At 41.2% G+C, this 25,319-nt stretch overlaps 1 protein-coding gene across 2 annotated transcripts; it reads left to right on the top strand.

Annotated features, from left to right (window-relative positions):
- The first annotated feature begins 57 nt into the window (after positions 1-57).
- LOC114773599 (SH3 and cysteine-rich domain-containing protein 3) lies at positions 58-21,245 on the top strand. Of its 2 annotated transcripts, none has more exons than XM_028965885.1 (13): positions 58-204; positions 407-542; positions 626-704; positions 2,329-2,485; positions 5,562-5,659; positions 5,853-5,913; positions 6,195-6,292; positions 6,421-6,487; positions 13,018-13,067; positions 17,107-17,198; positions 18,866-18,917; positions 19,144-19,281; positions 20,937-21,245. In XM_028965885.1, the coding sequence occupies exons 2-13, from the start codon at positions 526-528 to the stop codon at positions 21,033-21,035; spliced, it is 1,008 nt and encodes a 335-aa protein (XP_028821718.1). In that variant the 5' UTR covers positions 58-204; positions 407-525; the 3' UTR covers positions 21,036-21,245. The 2 variants fall into 2 exon arrangements, with proteins under 2 accessions (XP_028821718.1, XP_028821717.1); XM_028965884.1 differs by having other exon boundaries at positions 62-204; positions 481-542.
- Positions 21,246-25,319: the final 4,074 nt, after the last annotated feature.

The raw sequence follows: 25,319 nt of genomic DNA, 5'->3' as shown, positions 1-25,319 counted from the left end.
TGAGTACTTCAGCATGTGTGCTAAGAAGGAATGAATCTGCGTCTCTAATTACATGTTATTCCATCTTGAGGTTCCCAGCTGTCTCAAGCAATCACACTGACACCAGCACAAATACAGAGATGCATGGTGTCAAACACCATCATAACAGAACTTCTGTCCAGGCGCTGTGCAAAGTTTCAAAATTAAGATGGAATATAAGCCCAGGTAAAATTTCGTCACCATTCTATATTCTGTGTCATATTTGGAACTGATGTACTTGTACTTGTACTTGATAACAAATATTTTCTTCATGGATTAATAATATTTGTACTGACCATTCTTTCTTGAAAAAATATTTGATTTGTGTTAAAATATTTATGAATGTGTGCGTCTTTGTGTGTGTCTGTACCTTTTGTTTCTGTTTTAGGTCACCGTGACGTAATTGTCTGTTGATTCACTGTGATATTATGCTGTTAATAAATGATGTTAATAAAACCACAGGATAAATTGTGACTGGCATTGAAAAGTTCAAGAAAAGACTCCAGCATGGCCCAGTATGACCAGTGAGTTTTCTTTCTCTGTGCTTCTGCTACTGATCTTTCATTATTACTGTCTGTGATTTACAGAAATACGTTTTCTTTCTCAGGTTGGAGGACAAAGACTCTTTAGACTTTCATGACAACCCCCCAGCACCAGAAAATGTAGTAAAAGAGGATGACAATACAGTAAGTGTGAACAATGTATGTGAAAGTGATTGTCATTGTGAAGCACAGCAAGCACAGCACATGGTGCACACAATGAAATGCGACCTCTGCATCTAACCATCTCCCTTGGTTACCAGTGGAGATTCAAACCTCATCTAGCAGCATGCTAGGCCACCACAGGTATATGTACCTTTGGTCTTTAAATGCCTGCAAGGATTATAGGCAGCTGTATTGGTCATCAATACAGTCGCATGCTTGAACTGAATAAAAAATTGAAATGAGTTGGGGTCTCATGGGGCCTATGTTACCTGTACAAGTAGCCGTACTTCTACTGGCTAAAGTCAGCCAAGGCATGGGTTGTGATAAGGGGCTCAAGATATAAGCAGGAAGACTTTGTTGATTTTGAGAGATAGAAAAAACTTCAGTGCTCTGATGACAATAAGCGCAAAATCAAAAACTTTCTCTAACCGCTGAACCAATACTATGTGGTGGGAGCTTTTAATGGGACAGCCTAGTGGTTAACACACACTCGCCTTTTAACTAGAAGACCACAAAGTCACACTTTCAAACCCTTACTAACATTGCGACCCTGAGCAAGACATGTGTAATCACTGATTGTAAGTTCCTGTGGATAAGGGCATCAGCCAAATTCTGTAAATGTAATCCATGGAACCTCTGGATTTTGTCTTGTGTCTATGATAGGCACCTTCATCTTTATTTAAAAACACATATCAGAAAATAGTTTTACAGGAATTTGAATTTGCTTGCTTTGTGTTAGTTTCATTGGCTCCCTGATTCCAGATTGGGTACAAAATTCTAACAATACATAACTTAACTTGACTGGCGTTGACCATTCCTACAGTCCTGCCCAAATGCTCAGATTTTTGTCCGACTAGGTTGTAGGTCTTCCACAATCCTCTGACCTTTCTCCACGTTAAAATTAAAATGAAAACTTTTCAAAATTATTTTCATGCTACCTCTTGGTAATGTCTGTATCCTTAGCTTTTCATTCGAATTTGTAAAAATTCCCTCCCCACTTGTTTTGATCTTGTAAATTGACCTAGACCTTTCTGAAATGAACATAGGTGAGATGGTGATGTATAAAATATATTTATACAATACTACTGTATAAAGTGATGTCAGTCCCACATGATATATAGTATCCTGCCTGTATTTAGAGGAGTGTCTATTCAGGGGATTTGTGCTGCAGTAAGCCCGGCCTCACCTCCAACGCTAGCAAGATTCCATAGGATAGATGTCAGGGTCACTAATTTAATCTATTCTCAGCTGACTGTGGGCCTGTCCACAGATATGATTACCACATGGTCTCTATGTCATAGTTTTGTAGTGGAAAAGATGTTTCTAGATGTATCCTGCAGTGAGGTATTATTTTTATAATTAATTATTACTATTAGTATTATTTTTTATTAATATTATTAGTGAGGGTGGTAGTGACCTAGTTGGTAAAACACTCGCCTAATAACCAGAAGACCCAGGTTCAAACCCCACTTACTACCATTGTGTCCCTGAGCAAGACACTTAACCCTGAGTGTCTCCAGGGGGGACTGTCCCTGTAACTACTGATTGTAAGTCACTCTGGATAAGGGAGTCTGATAAATGCTGTAAATGTAAAATTATTCTTCAGGTGTTTTTTGTTTATGAAGAAGAAGTGGAGGAAGAGAAGCCACCAACCCCCCCTCCTCCCGAGCCTGTTGTCATGGTGAATGACAGACCGCACAAATTTAAGGATCATTACTGCAAGAAGCCCAAGTTTTGTGATGTGTGTGCCCGGATGATTGTTCGTAAGTTTAATACACATCTACATGAATGAATTGAGGCTCATGGGTACAAACTCAAAAAGGAAAAAATGCTTTCTACTATACAACTATGAGTGTTGTAACCAATGACATAACAAATGTTTAATCACCCAGACATTTCTAGAAACCTGGACGCAGTTACCCCAAGATTTTTAAACGCTACTCACAGATGCATATATGCCCAAGATGTTACAAGAATTGTTGTAAATGTTAAAAGATCACAATAATTTTCAGATTTCAATAGTACAATAAAAAACAAAGGATAAAATTTAAAATTTAATTTAAAATTTTTATTTACTTTCCAAAGCAACAGGGAGACACAGTGTAAAGATGAAAGAGCCCTGGCTGGTGGAACAACTTGCCCTGCTCCATTCCACTAGCCAAGACTACACCACCTTTAAGAAGCAGTTGAAAACCCCTTTCAGACGAGTCCAACACTTACACACGCACAAGCACACACTAAAAAAAGAATATATGTCTGTGTGTGTGTATGTATGTATGTATGTATGTATGTGTATGTATGTATGTATGTATATATATATATATATATATACACACACACACACACACACACACACACACACACACACATATATATATAGATATATATATCTCAAGCCAGGTGGCGCATTAGACCAGGGGCTCATCTCCTGTTTCCAAAATGCATCACAAACTGCTTGTGAAAGCTGTTCTACTATGATAATTGGTGATGAAAATAAATTATGTTCAATAAGATGTACTTGTGTTTACCAACTGTTTATTCAGTTAAATAGCTGCATCCATGTTACCACGTCACGTTTGATGAGGTAATTTCACAGTTCGAAGACTCGTTCTCGCCCCCTACAGTGCAATTCGGCTAGGTATACATCCGCGCTAAAATATCAAGGTGAAAGTCATCATAGTGTAGAGGTTCTTCTTCTGCGTTGTGTAACTTTTTGATTTCGTTTCTTGAACCACAAATGATGAGCTGACACCCAAGAAATTTTCTGTGCAAAGTGTATTCTGTACAAAAAAAGCAAGATCGCGTCAGAACTTCGCGTCTTTCTGCACCTCTCTACTCACGCCATGTGTCCAAGAGACCTGAACCGGATCTCAAAAACAAAATAGAAGGAAATAGAAGGTCTTTAGGAAATAAGAAAATAAAAGACACAAGAAAGAAGAAATATACTTATAAATCTAGTGTAACCATTTAACTCCGGCACAATAGCTTGCGTAGTATAGACCCAGCTCCCAAACCAACTTTGTGAATAGATTAACGGCGATATTTTTTTATCGCCCGATAAGAGTCTCACGTTAACGCAGCACATTAACGGCGATAACGGCCCACCACTAATATATATATATATATATATATATATATACACACACACACACACACACACACACACACACATACAGACCAGACCTTGAATTTTACAGCCAACAATTTGCTTAACTTATTCATACAATAACACACATCTACACACACAACAGAAATCAGCCTGACTCAGAGTCACCCAAGATAAGTTTACATCCACGTGTGCGACACAGACAAACAGGGCTACCTAAAGTGCAAACGTGGGACACAGACGTTAACGATGAGACAGACAGCACTAAACTAGTGAAATGATTAATAAATGTGCGAAGAAAAAACAGTGCAAATCACGCTGTGCAAATTGGAGCAGTGCATTAATAGATCATATTACTCAGAGTGTCAGTATGTCGATCCAGAATGGAAAGTCCCCGAGAGTCTGGTGGCTTGTGGGATGAAGCTGTTGCAGAGTCTGGCAGTGAGGGCCCGAACGCTTCGCTACCTTTTTCCGGATATTAGGAGATTGAAGAGTGCATGTGAGGGGTGTGCAGAGTCCTTCACAATGCTGGTGGCTTTCCTGATGCATCGTGTGTGTTGTAAAGGTCCGTTATGGAGGGAAGAGAGACCCTGATGATCTTCTCAGCTGTCCTCTCTATCCGCTGTAGGGTCTTGCAGTCCGATATGGTGCAGTTCCCAAACCAGATGGTGTTGCAACTGGTCAGAATGCTCTCAATGGTCCCTCAATAGAAGGTGGTGAGGATGATCTTTCCTCAGCCTAGAGATGCTGCTGGGCTTTCTTGGCTGTTGAGCTGTTGTTGAGAGTCCAGGAGAGGTTCTTCTCATTCTTGTTGATGAGACCTACCGCGGTCGTGTCGTCTGAATGTTGGGGTAAAATTATAATTAAATTATCACACAAACCAAGTGAGTTTCTCCTTTATCAGCTTTGCAGGGGGGTCAGAGGAACCAGGCCGAGTACAAAAATGGCTCCACACTGTTTCCAGTTCGGTTCTCTTCCTGCCCTCTCCCCAGCTGCACAGCTCCTCTTGATTTGCCTCAGAGTGCATGTTGCACAATCCAAGAGGGGGAACCTCTGTTATGGTTAGATAGCACTACATTCATCAGGTCCCCCGAAAGTAGTCTGGACCAGACCGTTTTACGATGCCCCTATCTTAACTGTGAGATAATCTTTCAGTGGGAGATCAAACCGTGTCCTTTCAATCTATTAGTGACTTGTCCCAGTCACAAATAGTGCAAAAATGATTGGGCTTGCCATTCTCTCACACAAACATGGACATAATTACCACCGTTATCCTATTTGGGTTATGCAGGCATGGTTTATGCATTATGTGTCCCTCTTGGTGATATCTGTGGGGACAGTCCCATTAATTACAGCATTGTTAGCATTGGAGAATGGATGGGGGCTATTATTAGAAAATATTACTACTAACAAATGTGTAATAATAATAAAATAAAATCTACTAGTAGTTACTTTCATAAGGTAGTAGTTACTTTCATTAGTTAGTGCTTACCTAATTTGTATTTCTTAACTGTTAATAAAGTACTTTTTACTAATAAAATGCGCATAAGTGTTAGTTGCATTTTACCCTGTTTTGTTTGGTATTTCTTAATTTTAAACGTAAGACACTATTTACTAAAACATATAGAATTAATTAGCTAAAGAAAATGTGAGCAGATGTGAGTTATGGAATATTATGTTTTAACAAATCCTTTAACATAAACCAATCACTCTTTCCTCTCTATTAAATGCAGTGAACAACAAGTTTTGCATACGTTGCAAAAACTGTAAGACCAACATTCACCACCAGTGCCAGTCGTATGTGGAGTTTCAGAGATGCTTTGGAAAAATAGTAAGTATCTAAGTAAGTAACCTTTTTTGCCAACTATACAATTATGACATTATGACATAGTAGCCTAGTGGGTAACACACTCGCCTCTGAACCACAAAGTGGCGGCGTCAAACCCCACTTACTGCGGTCTCCGGGGGGGACTGTCCCTGTAACTACTCATGCCATAAATGTATATGACGTTTTTTCTCTCAAGCCTCCTGGTTTCAGACGGGCCTACAGCTCGCCACTTTATGATCAGGAGATTAATAACCCTGGTAAGTTTATAAGACATTTCCTCCCCTTGAACAGAGGTGCCTATGATCAGCTATATTTGGCCAAAATTTTGAGTCCATATAATAAGTATATAGATATTTAGATAGATATTTATCATTTTTAGATATTCCTACTCCATGTAAATATGCCTACTTTGTATCCTACTTGTTTCTCGTCTTACTTTAACAGGATCCTCTTTTCTTTCAGTATACTAGACTGTATATAGCTAAGATAACAATAAATGGACTTATTTGCAATATTTACTCTATGTAAATTCTTCCAGGTCCAACAAATCGAACTGACCCTGTTTTTGACACCTTACGAGTGGGTGTCATTATGGCCAACAAAGAGCGGAAAAAAAATTCAGAGGATAAGAAAAATGTATGCTGTTTTTCACAGTAGATCAGTTTGACCAACAACTTCAATTATAGAAAAATCACCTTACTCATTGTTAAATTATTATTCTTAATACATTAATTCATCAGCAATATATACTTTTTTTTTACAAGATGATGATGATGATGATGGAAGAAGAAGAAGCACAGCAACCTAAGGAAGAAGAGGAGGGAGGGGGAGGTGAGTATCATTTTCATTTGTCTATTATCACTGAGAGACATGCCATTTACTTGTCACTATGAATCGGTCACAATCAGTTTCTAAACGTCTGTTATTTCCAAGTTGTAAGTACAACTTTCAAATGATCTCAAGTGAAGTAATTGCAACTGCAAGGTATTTTTGGTATTTAATATTTTCTGTCATGGAGAGATGATGTTTCACCTATTTTGAAAACAGATGTTTATAAAAGACAACTAATCTTAGCCTTCTGCTAGGTGCATCACTATGCACAGTTATTTTCACTCATGAGCGTATCCGTAAAGTGCCTGGTACGCAGACTTAAAAAAACCTGTGAGGTAAATATGTGAACAACCTCACACAGAGAAAAATCAACACAAGGCCCATAATACATAACTCTTTAAAACCTACAGAAGCATATTTGCTTCAGTCACACACCATCACCTACAGACAAATTTGAATTTGACAATTGTTCGTGGATTGTTATGGCAGGAGGAAACTGGAGACACCGGTGCTAACATGCCAAAAGCCTTCAGACTCCACACACTCAACGTTTTTCCATTAGACATTTTTGAACTGTTCTGGTGTATTGAGGAATCAACAACAACAGCATTTATTTCTTCTTTAGCCCAGAATCAAATACAGTATGTCTCAATGGGCTTTGGCATGAGGTTTGGGCTCAATGGGCTTTGACATGCCCGAAAGGTGTAATGGTGAAGTCCAAAATTGTCCATTGAAAAGTATCTGTCCATGTTTGAAGGCACTGGACAGTGCAGAGTAGGTTTAAGTCCAGTGCCATGGTCTACAGTTTTTGGTCATTATGATGACATTGGTCCATTTGAAGATCCTTCTAGCTTCAGCTGTTATGGTGTTGGTGGCTGTGGTGACCCTATGGTACATTTCATGCTGGTACATCTCATCAGCAGCTTAATGCCAGGAACCAGGATTTCGAGTGGCTAAGAAAGAGGCAGATTAGACTGGGAATGAGTGAGGGCAGTGGTGGCATAGCAGGTAAGGAAACCTGCAGGTAGGGAGGTAATAGCCTAGTGGGTATCACACCCGCCTATGAACCAGAAGACCCAGGTTCAAACCCCATTGTAACTACTGATTGTAATTCGCTCTGGATAAGGGCGTCTGATAAATGCTGTAAAGGTAAATGAAACGGACCTGAAATCAGAAGGTTGCTGGTTTGAATCCCAAACCGTCACTAAAAGTGACTACCAGTAAAATTTCTCATTTAATATAAAATTATTTTATTAAAATACAATGCTCAACATAGACTGGTCTTTGATTACCTCAGTGACTTGTTAACAGAGTACTGCTCTACACGAGAATTATACTCTCAGCAGGTGGACGAGCCTTTTGCTACAGAACTGCTTTGGAACAGTCTATCTGCTAATGTTCAGAACTCAGATAAAGTGTCAATATTTAAGTCCAGGCTAAAGATACATCTTTTTTAAGTCAAGCATTCCATAAGAGTAAAAACTCACATATACTATGATGCTCACCTCACCTAGGCTGTCCCAGATAGTCCACCAGGGCCATTGTTGCACCCAACATGTACACAGTCATCTACCTTAACCACTCAGTCCCAACCAGCCAAGTTTAATCTATTTCTCTATGAGTTGCTGGTTCCTGGCAATGAGCTGCTGACAAAGCACACCAGCATCAAATGTACCAGATAGTAACCACAGCCACCAACACCATAAAGGCTAAAGCATCAGGGCTTTTGAAATGGACTAAAACTGTCCAGTCCATACTGCACTTTAGACTTTCCAACTATTTTTCTTGAACAAATCATTACAAACTCTGCACTGACACCTATTGCATGACATCCTATTTAATGGAGTTTTTCCTTGTGTGCAGAAAGGGTCAAAGTGTGGGGGGTGTTAACTGTAAGGCCTGTTAAAGCCCATTGAGACATACTGCATGTGACTTTGGGCTATAACATAATAAATGTTGTTGTTGATAATACACTACTACAGGTCCCGTAATGCAGCGATTAGTGGTTTAAGAGCGGATTTGCAGTTAAGGAAGCCGCAAAGAATAAGCATACTTAACATTAGACTTACAGCAATGAATGGGAGAAAGACCCCAGTTTGCATTAACATTTGAGTCATTAGGCTCAATGTAATCAATTCTGGTTCACAAGAACCCAACAAATTATTTTATTCACTCAGTTGTATTTTTTTTTTGCATAAGGAACCTAAAAGAACATTACAAGTTAGTCAAAGTATTCTCTAAAAAGGAAGGTCTTAAGCTGCTGTTTAGGGCTGTTCTGAAGTATAATAAGGAAGGATGGTGCTACCCCATGTTTGGCTTTGTAGGCCAGCATTGGATTGAGGTTTAGATGATTTAAAGTGAAGTGATTGTCACATGTGATACACAGCAGCACAGCACACAGTGCACACAGTGAAATTTGTCCTCTGCATTTAACCCATCACCCTGAGTGAGCAGTGGGCAGCCATGACAAGCGCTCGGGGAGCAGTGTGTGGGGACGGTGCTTTGCTCAGTGGCACCTCAGCGGCACCTTGCCGGCTCGGGATTCGAACCAGCAACCTTCTGATTACAGATTTCCTTAACCGCTAGGCCACCACTGATGGGCTGCCATCCAAGATTAAATGTCAGTTAGAAATGCAGAGATCTTGGAGGAAGCATGTACATCTGAGGGCGGAAAAGAGAGGATGAGTTGTGTGTTGCATAGTAGTCGTAGGATAACCCATGTGAGGAAAGGACCTCACCAAGTGATCTTGTATGGAGAGCGAAAAGGAGATGACCGAGTATTGAGCCCTGAGGGATGCCAGTGGAGAGTCTGTGTGAAGCAGACATGGATCCTTTCCAAGTCATTGGTAAGAAGCAAACCACTGCCATGCTGAGCCCTGAATTCCAGGTAGGATAGACAAAAAAAGTCTTGTGTCAAACTGTATCATATGCTGCAAAGAACAAGAACAGATGGGAGTATTGCTGGTGGCATGTAGCTTCTCAGAAACAGCCAGCAGGGTTGTCTCAGTAGAATGATCTGCTCTGAAACCAGACTGGTTGGGATACAGGAGGTTGTTATGTAACAGATGAAGTAATAGCTAATTGTAGACACAGCGCTCAAGGACTTTACACAGAAATGAGAGAAGACACACAGGCCGGTAGTTGTTGATGTCTGCAGGATCAGCTGTGGGTTTCTTTAGGGTTGGAAGAGCCCTGGCTGTTTTAAAGACAATTGGCACATGGGGATAAGGTCAGGGGAGATTGTTTGAAGCATTGTGGAGGGGAGTGGACAGGTAGTTGTGTTGCCTGTAGATATGATCAGGAGGATTTCATCTGATGTAAGATTTGAAAATTGTTCTAGAGCAGTTGCAGAGTCTTCAGAGGATAGTGTAGGGGTTGTAGTATTGGAGAATGTCTTTCAAGTTTGGTCAATCTTCCCTGTAAAATAGATGTCAAAATCTTCTGCGGTTAGGGAACATTGAGCATGGGAAGTTGTAGGGCTGTCGTGGTTGACATGTATCTGCAACATACCGTGGACATCGGGGGAAGTTCCGGTGGAATGGCAGACTGGGGTGGTGGTCCCCATTTTTAAGAAGGTGGACCAGAGGGTGCGTTCCAACTATAGGGGGATCACACTCCTTAGCCTCCCTGGAAAGGTACTGGAGAGGAGGGTCCGGTCAATAGTTGAACCGTTAGGGATCAATTTTTGCAAAAGGTTAGTGGAGAATTTGTATTGAAGATTCTGCTAATACAAAAGGTCTGAGCCAAGCTATGATTTCTTATATTTCCTCCCCACTGCTCTTAGTTCTCTATGATTGATGCAATGGATCAGATTGTCATGGAGCAGGGAAGGAGAAGTTCTTTTTGATCTGGAAGACAGTGGACAAAGATAATCCATAGAAGTGGCCGTTTCCAGTGGTAAGGTATAGAATGAGTCAGAGGTTGGAAGATGTGAAAGAGTGCAGGAAGATACAGATGAAGGTGCATTTTTTTGTTTTTGTTGGCATTGCCACAAAAAGAACCTGCTGAGGTCATTTCAGTGATCCTTTCATTAACACAAGTGTTAAGGAGCATAAGGATGGAGATTACGCTGATTGAGTTAGAATAGCAGACTGGATGCTTTAAAAGGAGGGTGATGCTTGAAATCATTCTTCTTCCTCTGTTAACCATGGTTACCTGCAAGAAAACACATGCAGTTATCATTACGTCGAATAAAAAGTGTTTCAAAGGCAAGGATATTGATGCTGTTAAGATTGCACCTAAACAAGCCATTTATCACTGTCATACGCCATCTCCAAATCCACAAAAATATGTGGATTGGTTGGGCAAACTCCCATGTCCCCTTCATCACCCCAGCAAGGGCAAAGAGCTGTTCCAGAGTTCCACGGCCAGGACAAAAACCACATTGCTCCTCCTCAATCTTAGGTTCAACTATTGACCGGACCCTCCTCTCCATTACCTTTCCAGGGAGGCTAAGGAGTGTGATCCCCCTATAGTTGGAACGCACCCTCTGGTCCCCCTTCTTAAAAATGGGGACCACCAGCCCAGTCTGCCACTCCACCGTAACTTCCCCCGATGTCCACGCTATGTTGCAGATACATGTCAACCACGACAGCCCTACCACATCCATAGCCATGAGATACCCAGGACGGATCTCATCAACCCCCGGGGCTCCGCTGCTGTGTAGCTGTTTGACTACCTCAGCAACTTCTGCCCCTTCGATCGGACCATCCATACCCAGGTACTTTAGCTCTGGTTCCTCCTTGGAATGTGCATTGTTGGGATTGAGGAGCTCTTCAAAGTATTCCTTCCACTGCCCAACTATATCCCCAGTCGACGTCAGCAGCTCCCCATCTCCACTGTAAACAGTGTGAGCGAGTTGCTGCCTTCCTCTCCTGAGGCATCGTATGGTTTGCCAGAACCTCTTGAAGCCGATTGGTAGTCTTTCTCCATGGCCTCACCAAACTCCTCCCATGCCCGGCGACTGCCACTGCTGCTCCCCCCTGCTTGGCCATCTGGTACCTGTCTGCTACTTCTGGAGGCCACCAGACCAGCCATGCCCTGTAGGTCTCCTTCTTCAGCCTGACGGTTGCCCTAACCTCTGGGTACGGGCTTACCACCACGACTGGCACCGGCCACCTTGTGACCACAGCTAGCAACAGCCACCTCAACAGTTGCAGAGCGGAACAAGGTCCATGTGATCAGAAGCCCAGTTGACAGCTCCACTCCTATGTTCACCTGAGTATCCAAAACGTATGGTCACAGGTCAGATGATAGGACTAGAAAGTCAATCATCGACCTGCGACCTAGGCTGCCCTGGTACCAAGTATACCGATGGGCATCCTTATGTTCAAACATGGTGTTTGTTATGGCCAAACTGCGGCTTGCACAGAAGTCCAATAACAAAACACCACTCAAGTTCAGATCTGGTGGGCCGTTCCTCCAAATCATGTCCCTCCAGGTCATGCTGTCATTGCCCACGTGAGCGTTGAAGTCCCCCAGCAGCACAATGAAGTCCCCAGTCAGTGCAGTATCTAACACTTGTCCCAGGGACTCCAAAAAGGGTGGGTACTCTGAGCTGTTTTTTGGTGCATAAGCACAAACAATACTCAGGACCCATTCCCTGACTCCAGCTCCTTCCTGCCAGAGAGGTGACGTTCCATGTCCCAATAGCCAGTTTCCTTGTCTGGGGATTGGACCACCAAAGCTCCCGCCTCCCTCCAGGGTGGGACCCTGGTAACCCTCCTGGCCGGGTACACTGGCTCTTTGTTCTTGCTTCCATGAAAGGTCTTCTGAACCGTTCTTTGTCTCACCCTTTACATAAGACCAATTTGTCATATGAGACCATATCACATGATCTTAGGATTATTAGGGCTCTCAAACTCCTCCTCCACGAAAAGGTGATGGTTCAAGGAGGAGGTGTCTAAGATACTTTCTCCCAAAATATTATAAATTAAAACTGTTTGTACGATATAACATTTAGTATCTGGCAACACTGATAGGAACTCTTTCGAGAGCAAGGGAATGAGAGGAGAATTCCTGGTAAGAATGCAGAGAGGATGAAGAAGGCACAGTCAGAGAAGTCTGGTTGTAACCCCTTCTCCTCCATGTCTTTCTCAGTGTCTTGTAACCATATGTATGCGTGCTTGGTTGGTGTAATTAATAAATAAATGTGGCCGCCTCCGGGATGTGACCGGTCCCGTGTGCCTTATTTAGCCCTCAGCTGCTACATAATCCTGGCTCGGGAAGGGCGTCTCCAGGCAGGACAGAGTGGTCCATAATGTTGACAGCACTGTTCTGAAAAAAAGCATTTGTGGTATTTATGTAGTTGTTGTTATTACCAGCATAAAAGTCTTTCCTGTAACATGGTGTAACATTAATATTTCATTTCAACGTGGCTTATAGACAAATTGGCTTATTTACAATCAATCAAATTTGTAAATAAGCCACAAAAGTACATTGTTAAAAAGCACCTAATAATGGAACAGTAGTAATATTAATTACTAATTAATACACTAGAACAAAAATCAATTCCTTTTTATTTTTTACAGCAAAACAAGAGGGAGACAAGAAAGGTGACAAAGGGACAACAGATGACAAGGTACACAACAGAAAATATACATTGATGACCTGGTAAAATAAAAGGCAATTAAAAAATCTAAATGATAATTGCCTCCTAAAACTTATAACTGATTGGGCCACCATTATTACCAACAACTGTTTGTAATATTGGTCCACTCATCTTTGCAGAATTGTTGTAGTTCACCAACGTTGGAGGGTTTTCCATCATGACGGTTGGTGGAAATGTTTTAGGGGAGGGGTGGGAAATTCTCTGGGTGCAAAAAGCATGAGAAACAGAAGGTAACCTTTCCGCTTATGATGACATAAGGATCTAATTCAAGATCTGATCGGCTGAGCTGCTGCTCTCTGAACAGCGAAGCAGAATGGCCAAAGCATGCTTTAGATCTATCGTCATTTCTAGCCACTGCAAGACCACAGACAAGATAGGGGAACTTGTATTAATGTTAAATAGTCTCACAAAGTGATAGGGGACCTTTAACCTGTTAAGAACATGCAACTGAATACCAACTGAGTACACTGTGAAAAATGTCTGTGATTTTAATGGTGAAGAGGTAAAAAGGATGGTACTCAATACTATTTTTGATACTACAGGGTGAGTATCAAATGTCCCCATTTTTAAGGTGCAAAAAATTAGTATTTAACACATACAAACAAGCATGAATTCTGGCCCTCATAGACCTGTTACTTCTTCTATCCTTCACTCGTTACGTTAATTGGCACCTCTTTAAAGTTATCTGTATAAAAGACACCAGTCCACACCTTCAAACAACTCCAACCTCCACAATGGCCAAGACCAGAGAGCTGTCTAAGGACACCAGGGACAAGATTGTACATCTGCACAAGACTGGGATGAACCAATCTACAACATGGGCCACAAATGATCTTGAGAACGGTGAGGAAGCAGCGCAGAACTACACAGGGGGAACTGGTCAGTACCTGAAGAGAGCTGGGACCACAGTAACAAATGTTACCAATAAAAACACACTACGTCATCAGTATGAGGATTGGGAAAATGTCAGGTGGTCAGATGAGACCAAAATGGAACTCATGTTTGGTGGGGGAAGAATGCTAAATTGCATCCCAAGAACACCATACTCACTGTGAGGAATGGGGGTGGAAACATTATGCTTTGAGGCAGCTTTTCTGCAAAGGGGTCAGGACGACTGATCCATATTAAGGAAAGGATGAATGGGGCCACAGTTGAAGTGAACCTATGAAGAAAATGACAGACTTGTAGCATTTTTTCAATGCTAGGGGACAATTGGTGCCATGTGTGGCTAAATAAATACATAAATAAATGAATCAATAGGTAAAAAGAAACAATGAATAAATAAATAAATAAATGCATTTTAATGTTTTTGAGCCTAACTTATGTCCCAGAAGTGAAAATAAAAATATATGCGCATTGTGCAATTACATAACTGAGAGAGAAGCAAAGACTCAGGAATTCTTTTACTTACTTCAATTGATTTACTTCTACAGTTTTGCTAACAGTTGCAATTAAGATCTTCATATTTTGTTTGAACAATTTTACTCCCCTCTCGAAACGTGTATGTAGCTAGGAAAGGGGCTGCCCGCTGCAATGCCTGTTAAAAATGACTGTAGATTAAAATTTCTCCCAATCTCCCTTGGTCTGGAGCTCCATGCAAGACCTCACCTCATAAAGTTTCAATGATGATGAGAACGGTGTGGAACCAGCCCAGAACTATGGGTTCATAGTCACTAAAACAACAGTTGTTAACAAAGTACGGCGTAAAGGACTGAAATCCTGTAGCCCGCAAGGACCCCCTGCTCAAAATCGAACTCAAGGACGAGGAATGCTGACTATGACTCCAACAACACTGTCCCAACCATCAAACATGGAGGTGGAACCATTGTGCATTGAAGGTGTTTTTCTGCCAGGTCTTGGATTGGCCTGGTCAGTTTCTAGACCTTAATCGCGTAGAAAGTCTGTGGAGGGTCTATGGCCATTTGATATGCATTTTTCTGGATTTTTTTTATTATCGTTCTGTCTCTCACTGTTCAAATAAACAGACCACTGAACTTGGTCATTTCTTGGGCCAGCAGGGGTTCAAAAATGTAAAGACATAAGCGGAGAGTGTTGAGTCTACCCTAAAACAACCAGACCGGATGATCTGCTGTGGTGACCCCTAACCCCAGCTAAAGTGAAAGAATGACATTTTGTATACAAACTGCATTTTTGTTCCACACCTCCATTATTGTGAACTGCTTATTTGACTCTTACTGTATTTATATTTTTCACCTGGCATAAACTCTCCGTTTAGGCCAAGAGTTGCCCTGGATTTCAATGCAATGTGAATGGAGTGTGATAATCTTATTTTCAACAGCAGAAGTATACAAGTTGAATAGTGAAAGACATTATTTTTGTCATTGTGATAAACAGCAAACACGGTGCACACAATGAAATGTGTCCTCTGCATTTACACCATCACCCTTAGTGAGCCGTGGGCAGCCATGGAAGGTGCCCGGGGAGCAGTGTGTGGGAACAGTTTCTTGCTCAAGAGGACCTTAGTGCCAGCTTGGCGGTTAAAAATTTTAACTGAATCCAGTTCCTGCCCCACTAATAATGCTACAACTGTGGAAACAATGCAATCCACATTAATATTGACACCAAACACAAAGCAGGTAGCTGCCAATAGGTTTGATATATGCAAAGTCAGTGAATGGCTTGTAAAATTTTTTACTTGCTCCTGAATGTGAACAGTCAACCTGCACAAAGTCTTTCCCTGTTGCTGAAGTTCTGCCTGCATGTGAGGAAAGTTCCACAGGTCACAGTGTTGCAGCCTACCAGACAGCAGTTGCAGCTGCTTTTAAACGCCTTCACAGAGCTGACCATGTTGACTACACACTTATCCTTACCAGTGGTGGAAAAAGTATAGAAAAAATGTATTAAGTAAAAGTATTTTTTCACTTTGCTTAAATTGATTTAGAATTTTCTTTGAGTAAAAGTTACTTCGTTACTTCCAATTACTTGATGTAAAAAAGAACTAGTCATAAATCCTATTCAGCAACAATTGTTTTTATGCAGTATAAATGTACAAACTAAGTACGGACCACCCTATAAAACATTTTTAAGCACAGTTAAAAGAGCAAAAAAGTACCAAATTCTGAATTTATGATGCAACTCAAACATTACAATAAAAACAAAAAAAAAAGCCAAAACTTAAGAACCCAAAATGTTTCTTATTAAGAAACTGTGCTTTTGTTCTTTCTATTGCAAAAATAAATATATCAATAGTCTTAACTGACAATTGAGCATGCTGACTGCTGATATAAGAAATGAAATAAAGCGCCCTGCCCCACAGAATACTACAGTATTATACTGTAAAGCTCTTCTTCAGTTTGAGCAATGCAATGTATGGAATATACAGGCAAACAGCATATAGAGTGCATCCGTAAAGTATTCACAGCACATACCTCTGACATGTTTGCGTGTTTAATGTTTTCACTAAATGATTGGTTGCATGCTAAAAAACGCACTTTGTGATGCACTTTGTGATGCACTTTGTGATGCACTTTGTGATCGATTGAAAATGGCTCCACAATTGAATGATTTGGCACCACTGTTTTAACCCTTTAGTGAACAGTCCAGTTGCAACCTCCTAACATACGCTGCAGGATAGTGGTGGCCTAGAGAGTAAAGATGCAGACTCGTAACTGGAAAGTCCCCTTGATCAAGGTACCGTCCCCACACACTGTTCCCCGGGCACTTTTTATTGCTGTCCACTGCTCACTAAGGGTGATGGGTTAAATACAGAGGGAATACATTTCATTGTGTGTCACCGTGTGCTGTGTTTGCTGTCCTATCACAATGACACAACAATCAATTTCACAAGGTTTTGTACACAATATTAAAATGTAACTAAAATAGTAATCATTTTTTTCTATAAGTAACTAATTTCCTACACTAATGTAATGGATTCAATTACGTAACACCATTACTCCCCAAAACTGTAAATCCGAATGCATGAACAGCCTATATGCAATAATTACTTTCAACATTGGTGGCTATAATTCTGGTTCTGTGTTTATTTCAGAATAAGAAGCAGCTTGGCAATTTTTCTCAGACACATTACTACATGGCCCTGTATCGTTTCAAAGCCATTGAAAAAGATGACCTTGACTTCCAGTAAGACAACCGTACATGTTTTCTCTCTTTTCAAAGCATGCGTGGTGTCACTAACCTCTAGTTCATCACAATGTAAATACTAAAATCAAAGTCAATCTTGCTGATTCGTACTGGTATATGTAGCACTCATCTGCTAGAATGTACTTCCTCAATACTACATCATAATACATATTATAAATTCCGAACTATAATTGCTTTGAGAACTGTGGCTTTTACAATGGCTAATTTTATTGATTTTTATAGGTTAACTAGCGTCCCGCCAACACATAGGACCAATTAAGCTGTTTCAGTAAACTCACTCACACTTAATTATCCAGATCAGACATTTTGCGCTTCATGCACAGACCCTAATCATGGAGAGGACACAAAGAAATGCACATGATACGACTTTTAAGCTGAACGCAAAAAAATGCCAATAGAAAAGGCACAACAAAGTATCAGTGTGAACCGTGCATTTAAAGTGGCACTCCAAGTTCAGTAGGAGGCTTGAATGATGAATGAAAAGATGCAAAGTCTGCCAGTGGATCATGACAGTGTGAATCCCCCATCACCATCAAGCTTTAAAAAGGCTGTTCAATTCTGAGGCTGAAGAGGACTTGGATGGTTTTAGCGCACAGTAGGACTATGGATATAGTGATTAATGACTTTTGCGGGCAGGTATGTTCCTGTATTTTGTAGGGCAGTGGTGGCCTAGCAGTTAAGGAAGTGGACCCGTAATTGCCGGTTCAAATCCCGATCTGCCTAGGTGCCACTGAGCAGAGCACCGTCCCCACGCACTGCTCCCCATGTCCCTGTCATGGCTGCCCACTGCTCACCAAGGGTGGTGGGTTAAAAGCAGAGGACACATTGTGACACATTTCACAATGACAATCACTTCACTTTTCACAGAGAAAGCGTGTGCTTATGTTAAGGCATAAGAAGATAAGTTTAGTACTGTTAAAAGCACTTTTCTATTTACTGTTTGTACTATTAAAAGCATTTGCAATATGTATGTAGTTCTGGAAATTACTGGCATTTATTTAATTAAACGTTAAAAAAAGAAAAAAGAAACTCAGTTAAAACTTGCTCCATTTCATCAGGGACCCCTGCGGCTTATAGAAAAGTGCAACTTATTTTTTTTTTTTATTAGTCGATGTGGTCTATATATAGGTGTGCTCTATAGTCAGAAATTTACGGTAATTAAGATGCAATAATTTCTCTATGCTGTCATTTCGTGCATGTATAACAATATACCACGGTACCCCAGTGCTGACTAGAGGAGGATCTTTTATTCCTCTCAAGGTTTCCTTGCTACTGTTGCTTTTGGCTTGCTCACTAGGGGCCTTGAGCTGCTGTTCTTGAGCTGCTCGGGCAGCGGTGGCCTAGCGGTTAAGGAAGTGGCCCCATATTCAGAAGGTTGCCGGTTCAAATCTCGATCTGCCAAGGCGCCACTGAGCAAAGCACCGTCCCCACACACTGCTCCCCGGGTGTCTGTCATTTCGATGTGTCACCATGTGCTGTGCTGCTGTGTATGACAATATCTTCACTTTATTATTGTGAGATGCCAATGTACACTGTAAAATAATGTACATGTATAAATGTAAAGACTTTCTCAAAAAAAGGACGGTTGATTTTAGTGCTTGGTTTAGTAATAATTTTGGGAGGTTTACAATATGTGTGTTTTCCAGCCCTGGAGATCGCATCACAGTCATAGATGACTCTAATGAGGAATGGTGGAGGGTGAGTTTTTTCCATAAAAACATATTTATAATGTTTCTTCTGCATAGCCAAAACTATGAGAAAACTGATTTGTCTCACTTACACAAGACCTGTACCAGTACCTGATAGGATGTGTAAGTGATGCATGCATTCTGAATGCAAATGGGAACGTATGTTTGGCCTATTCTTTTATTATTTTTAATAAAAAAAACAACCTGATATGGTATTGTTTTGGTATAACTGACAGGGTAAGATTGGGGAAAAGACAGGATACCTACCAATGACATACATCATCAGAGTGCGTGCAGGGGAGAGAGTCTACAAAGTCACACGCTCTTTTGTAGGAAACAGAGAGATGGGACAGATAACACTGAAGAAAGACCAGGTAATCTTTACAGGAGGAAAATAAAATTATAATATTTAGAATATTAAAACATCACAATGTGTGCAATACAGTGCATCTGGAAAGTATTCATAGTGCAACACTTTCTAGATTTTGTTATGTTACAGTCTTATTCCAAAAAGGATTAAAAGAATTTTCCCCTTACAGAATTCTACACACAACACCCCATAGTGATAATGTGAAAAAAAAAGTTTTTTGGCAAATGTATTAAAAATAAAAAAACTGAGAACATACATATGTATTTGCAGCCTTTGCCATGAAGCTCAAAATGTAGCTCAGCTGCATCCTGTTTCCCTTGATCATCCTTGAGATGTTTCTGCAGCTTAATTGAAGTCCACCTGATTGGACATGATTTGGAAAGGCCTGTCTATAGAAGGTCCCACAGTTGACAGTTCATGTCGGAGCACAAACCAAGCATGAAGTCAAAGGAGTTGTCTGTAGACCTCCGAGACACAAATCTTGGAAATGTTACAGATCAATTTCTGCTGCTTTGAAGGTTACAATGAGCACAGTGGCCTCCATCATTCATAAGTGGAAGTAGTTCAAAACCACCAGGACTCTTCCTAGAGCTGGCCAGCCACCTAAACTGATTGATCAGGGAAGAATGGCCTTAGTCAGGGAGGTGATCAAGAACCCAATGGTCACTTTGTCAGTGCTCCAGAGGTCTTCTGTGGACAGAGGAGAACCTTCTAGAAGGGCAACAATCTCTGCAGCAATCCACCAATCAGGTCTGTATAGTAGTGGCCAGATAGAAGCCACTCCTTAATAAAAGGCATATGGCAACATGTCTGGAGTTTACATTTCATTTACATTTACAGCATTTACCAGACGCCCTTATCCAGAGCGACTTACAATCAGTAGTGACAGGGACAGTCTCCCTGGAGACACTCAGGGTTAAGTATCTTGATCAGGGACACAATGGTAGTAAGTGGGGTTTGAACCTGGGTCTTCTGGTTCATAGGCGTGTGTTACCCACTAGGCTACTACCACCCCTGAAGGACTTGCCACCTGAAGGGCTCATAGACCATGAGAAACAAAATTCTCAACAATGAATGGCAGGTCTCATTCGCGGTGCCTAGTTGGAGGAAAACAGGCACCGCTCATCACCACTCCAATACCATCCTTACAGTGGAGCATGGTGGTGACAGCATGATGCTGTGGAGATGTTTTTCTGTTGCAGGAAATGGTAGACTAGTCAGGATAGAGGGAAAGATGGCTGCAGCAATGTACAGAGACATCCCTTAACTCAGCAGGACAACAACCCTAAGCATATGTACATTTTTTTTTACATTGTCAATATGTACAGTATGTATCAGTATCAATATGTTGAATTCTGAGGAAGAACACTATTTAAACCATTTTGGAATAAGACAAAATGTGGGAAAAGTGCTACGCTGTGAATACTTTCCGTATGCACTGTAATGTTAACAAGTGTAATATTTAATGGTTTTAAATAAGTGACTATTCTGTGGTTCATGATTATCTGTTAAAACCTAATATTTGATGTTTTTTAATTATCTGAACATATCTGCATTTCAGTTGGACTTGATGAAATTGCTTCTCTTTTGCACAATAGTAAACTGTTTGTGACATTTTAGAATCCTTAATAACATGAAAGTAATACACTGTCTCAACAGATTGTGGTAAAAAAGGGTGAGGAAGTCAATGGATACCTGAAGGTCAGCACTGGACGGAAGTTGGGTTTCTTCCCGGCTGATCTGCTTCTGGAGATTTGAATTATAGACTTGTTAACTATTCGTTTTATATACAAAGAACATCCGTAAGAACATTACGTCAAACAAAACATGTAGACGAAGAAGATAGGCTGCACTAAAAACCAGTGAAATTAGTGCTGATGGTACAGAGTATAAATGTGCAAATGCTGCTGTAGTAATGGTGCAATACTGCTATAACAGAAATGTAATAAAGATATGTTCTGAACTTAAGAGGTAGAGTGCGTGTTTGTCACGTCAGAATGGAAAGTCCATGGGTGTTCAGGTGTTCAGATTGGAACGTCGCTACCTCAAAGAAAGAAGTCCAGTTGCCATGAGTCAACTTTCAGAATCTTCAAATTTTTCTATATTCCACAGTATTGCAAATATTGCAAGTATACAATGAACCAATATGCAAATATTGCAAAAATATTACACTTTTATGTTTTTACAGGTAGGGTGAAGGTGTGCAAATGAGTAAAGTGAAAGTAAAAAATGTGTGCAAGATTCTGGGGGAATTGAGTCCAGAAGTGATTGAAAGTGAAAGTGTTGGAGTGTATTGGAGTTCTATGTACTGTTGTTGTTGAGAACTCGGATAGCCTGCGGGAAGAAGCTCCTCCTCGTTCTCTCTGTGTTGGACTTCAGGGGGTGAAAGCGCTTCCCTGATTGCAGCAGAGAGAAGAGTCCATTGTTCCTGGCCCTGGTCCAGCACCACTTGCTGTAGATTGATTGAAGGTCAGGGAGCTTGATACAGAAAACGCATTTAGCTGATGGAACCACCCTCTGTCCTGCATGGTGCTGTTCCCAAACCAGGTTGAGATGTTTCCCATCAGGATGCTCTCTATGGTGAAGGAGTAGAGGTTCCTGAGCACCTGAGCAGGGAGGTCTAAAGTCTCTGAGGCGTCTGAGGTGGTAGAGACCCTGCCGGGCCTTTTTCACCACGGTGTGGATGTGTGGGGACCATGACAGGTCCTGCGTGATGTAGACACTGAGGTATTGGAAGCTGTCCACTCTCTCCACTGGGCTCCTGTTGATGACAGGGTTCTGGTAGGTCCTCTCCTGCTTTGTACTGAAGTCCACTATTAACTTATTTGTCTTGCTGACGTTCAGGTGGAGATTGTTCCTCTGGCACCAGTTCACCAGATTTCCAACCTCCTCCAGGTAGGCCGTCTCGTTGTTGTTGGAGATCATTCCCACCACGACAGTGTCATCAGCAAACTTGATGATGGTGGTGGAGTTCGTAGTGGCTGCACAGTCGTATGTGTACAGGGAGTACAGCAGGGGGCTCAGAACACAGCCCTGGGGGGCTAGAGTGCTGAGAATGATGGAGGCTGAGACATGTCCACCCATCCTTACTGCCTGTGGGGACGGTGCTTTGCTCAGTGGCACCTCCGTGGCACCTTGGTGAATCGGGATTTGAAATGGCAACCTTTTGATTATGGGGCCCACTGGATCCCTTTAGGGGAAAACAGAGTCACAGTTGCCTGCATAATGGGAGATAACTTGGGCTCACACATGATTGGTGGGGTTACAGAATATTTATTTTGCCTGGGTGAGTATTTCTGTAGATACTGTCTTGTCTTGAGGATTTCACTCGAACCCTCATAGTGTTGCCCCCCTTAGAGTTCCTGCTAGTTACAATAAGAGTGTGCAGTTTTTGGAGAGCCATTCTGGAGTAAGCATGCACCAGGGCATTAGAAAGAACACTGTTTTTAACAAGCTGTCATTTGTCCATGTATGCAAAAAAGGGGTTCACTTACAAGTCTTTAAATAAAAGACATTCTCTGGTGAAATTCCCAAACATCACTCCCAGCCAGGGAACAAAGCTTGGAGGCCATCAAGTCCAAAACAGGTAGCTATTGAGGTTCTTGCCAGTTTTATTGCGTGACAGAATTGAAGAGCCTAACAGTCCTGTATGGCAAATGGTACTACTTTTGAGGAAGCTATTGGAACTTGTCTGTGCACCTGTACTTGCAAAGTCTCAAATTGCTTACATGAAAGTGCTGATTGAGGAGTACATAGAAATATTTCCATATGCAATTCTCCGACACACACACAACTGATTCACTATGCAGACTTTTGCAGCCCACACATGGACCACGCGCTTCGAAAGCTACTTCAAGCGCTGTATCAAGTAAAAACTTATAAAAAAATGTGAGTAAGTCTCAGGTGGATAGGCATCAATTATTTCAGGCTTATCAGTGTCAAGGCATCTTGTTCAGACCACAGGTGCAAGTATCTGAGTAAAACCAGCCTTTGTCTTGAACTCTGTGGTGGTGGCATCAGATAGACAATTTGAGAACTTTGGACTAAACACATTTAACTCATTTGTCACAGATAAAGTTGAAGTCCAAGGAACTACATATGTAAATGGAATGCTTGTCTTATAGTCATGTGCTAAAATACAGTTGGGGCAAATTGCATCTATTGTTGTTAAAAGTAAAACAACTGTGACTCTACTTCTCTGGGAAAAGTCTGCCAAATCTGAGCTTGGCATTTATGAATTTAATAAAAATAGTTCAAGCAAAGAAATGGTTTGCAAAGAAATTGACCAACTCTGCGATTATCACTGTAAAATTGTCTTTTACCACAGAGGTGTCCAGTTACTCCACCCAGTTAAGCATATGCAAAAATGGAGCATGTGAAAAAGCAATGCCATGAACTGAAAATTGAAAAAGCAATGCCATCACTCAGGAGTGATGAGATGTAGTCACTTATCACCCAACTAAAGGTGTAAACTGTGTTGATGACCTCAGTTTTATCAAGCCAGAGGATGTTGAGGGAATTCTACCTCCCATCAAGTGCAGAAGACTAATCCAAGCTTTTGTTGATGTATAATTTTAATTAATGGATTGTGGCGAAAAGCATTTAGCCACTTACAGAGTTGTTTTGTCACACTCATACATGTCAAGAAATTTTTATATCACACAAGTTTTATTTTATTTTTCCAGTCACAAGCCATTATTGGCACCACTTCTGCTCCTTTGCTACAGCAGAATTTACAAATCTCACCTGAATCACCTGGTTCCATCGAGTGTTCTTGGTCCTGTGAGGCACAGAATGCCACCCAACCTTATGCTTGCCCAAGGTGAAAAGAAAAGACGGAAACCTAAAGAAAGAAGGGAACTGATTCACATCATTGTTGATGATGTACTTAGGAAAGACCAAGCAAGGCCTGGAAGAGCAAAGTTAAGGAACATTGGAAAGAATAATGTTGAGCAGTATCCATGCTCATTCCAAGACCGAGCTCTCCATGGAACTAAAGTTGTTGGAACTGGATATGACGCTCTGTTCATCAGCTTAAAAATTGAGTTTACAGGCCCTTAAACTTTGGCTCAGCCAAAAGACCAGCAGATGATGAGATGTGACCAAGAAGAAAAAGTCCTTCCAATCAGATCACTATGTCTGTGTGCAGTGGTAGACTTCCTGGATTCTAAAGGTATACCTATTAAAGGGGCTGATCCTGTACAACTGATCTGTGGAATTGCAAGATTCTTCAAAGAGAGTCCTAACCAAGGAATTAAGATTTAACTCTTAATATCTTCCTTTTGAGGGGAGAGACATTATCTACATTTACATTTACGGCATTTATCAGACGCTCTTATCCAGAGCGACTTACAATCAGTAGTTACAGGGACAGTCCCCCTGGAGCAACTTAGGGTTATGTGTCTTGCTCAGAGACACGATGGTAGTAAGTGGGATTCGAACCCGGGTCCTCTGGTTCATAGGCAAGTGTGTTACTCACTGATGAGGAAATGATCCGAGATCATTTCAGATTGTGGAAGAGTAACTTCTATATTTAAACCGAAGGTCAGTACGAGATCGAGCGTGTGACCACCTTCATGAGTAGGTCCTGTCATATGTTGGTTAACTCCAACTGAGTCTAGTAAAGACAGGAATGCTGTTCTTAGTGAGTCTTCTAATTTATCACAGTGGATGTTAAAGTCACCGACAATTAGGGCTTTATCCACAGATACAACTAAGTTGGAGACAAAATCTGTAAATTCACCAAGAAACTCAGAATAAGGTCCAGGGGGTCTATAAATAATAACCAATGGAATGACTACATGAGTTATGTTGGTATGTAGAATCTCAAAAGAGTTAAATCCATGTCCGGGTTTATGAGTAATACCGAGGTTATCATTATAAATTACTGCAATGCCACCTCCTCTTCCAGTTAAGCGAGGTTGGTGTACATAGCTGTATCCAGGAGGACGAGACTCGTTCAATGCTACAAATTCATTTCGGTCTGGCACAGTACATCAAACCCCTGATCTGTAATAATTTCACTGACAAGCTAACATTTAA

Source organism: Denticeps clupeoides, unplaced genomic scaffold (assembly GCF_900700375.1).
Source record: "Denticeps clupeoides unplaced genomic scaffold, fDenClu1.1, whole genome shotgun sequence".
NCBI classification, from domain to species: Eukaryota; Metazoa; Chordata; class Actinopteri; order Clupeiformes; family Denticipitidae; genus Denticeps; species Denticeps clupeoides.
The sequence above is the reverse complement of the archived record's forward strand: the minus strand, read 5'-3'. Positions and strand labels throughout refer to the sequence as shown.

Coding starts and splice junctions, on each gene's coding strand:
- LOC114773599 (XM_028965885.1), top strand. Junction 6,293..6,420: donor ATTCAGAGGATAAGAAAAAT/GTATGCTGTTTT, acceptor TTTTTTTACAAG/ATGATGATGATGATGATGGA. Junction 18,918..19,143: donor CTAATGAGGAATGGTGGAGG/GTGAGTTTTTTC, acceptor TATAACTGACAG/GGTAAGATTGGGGAAAAGAC.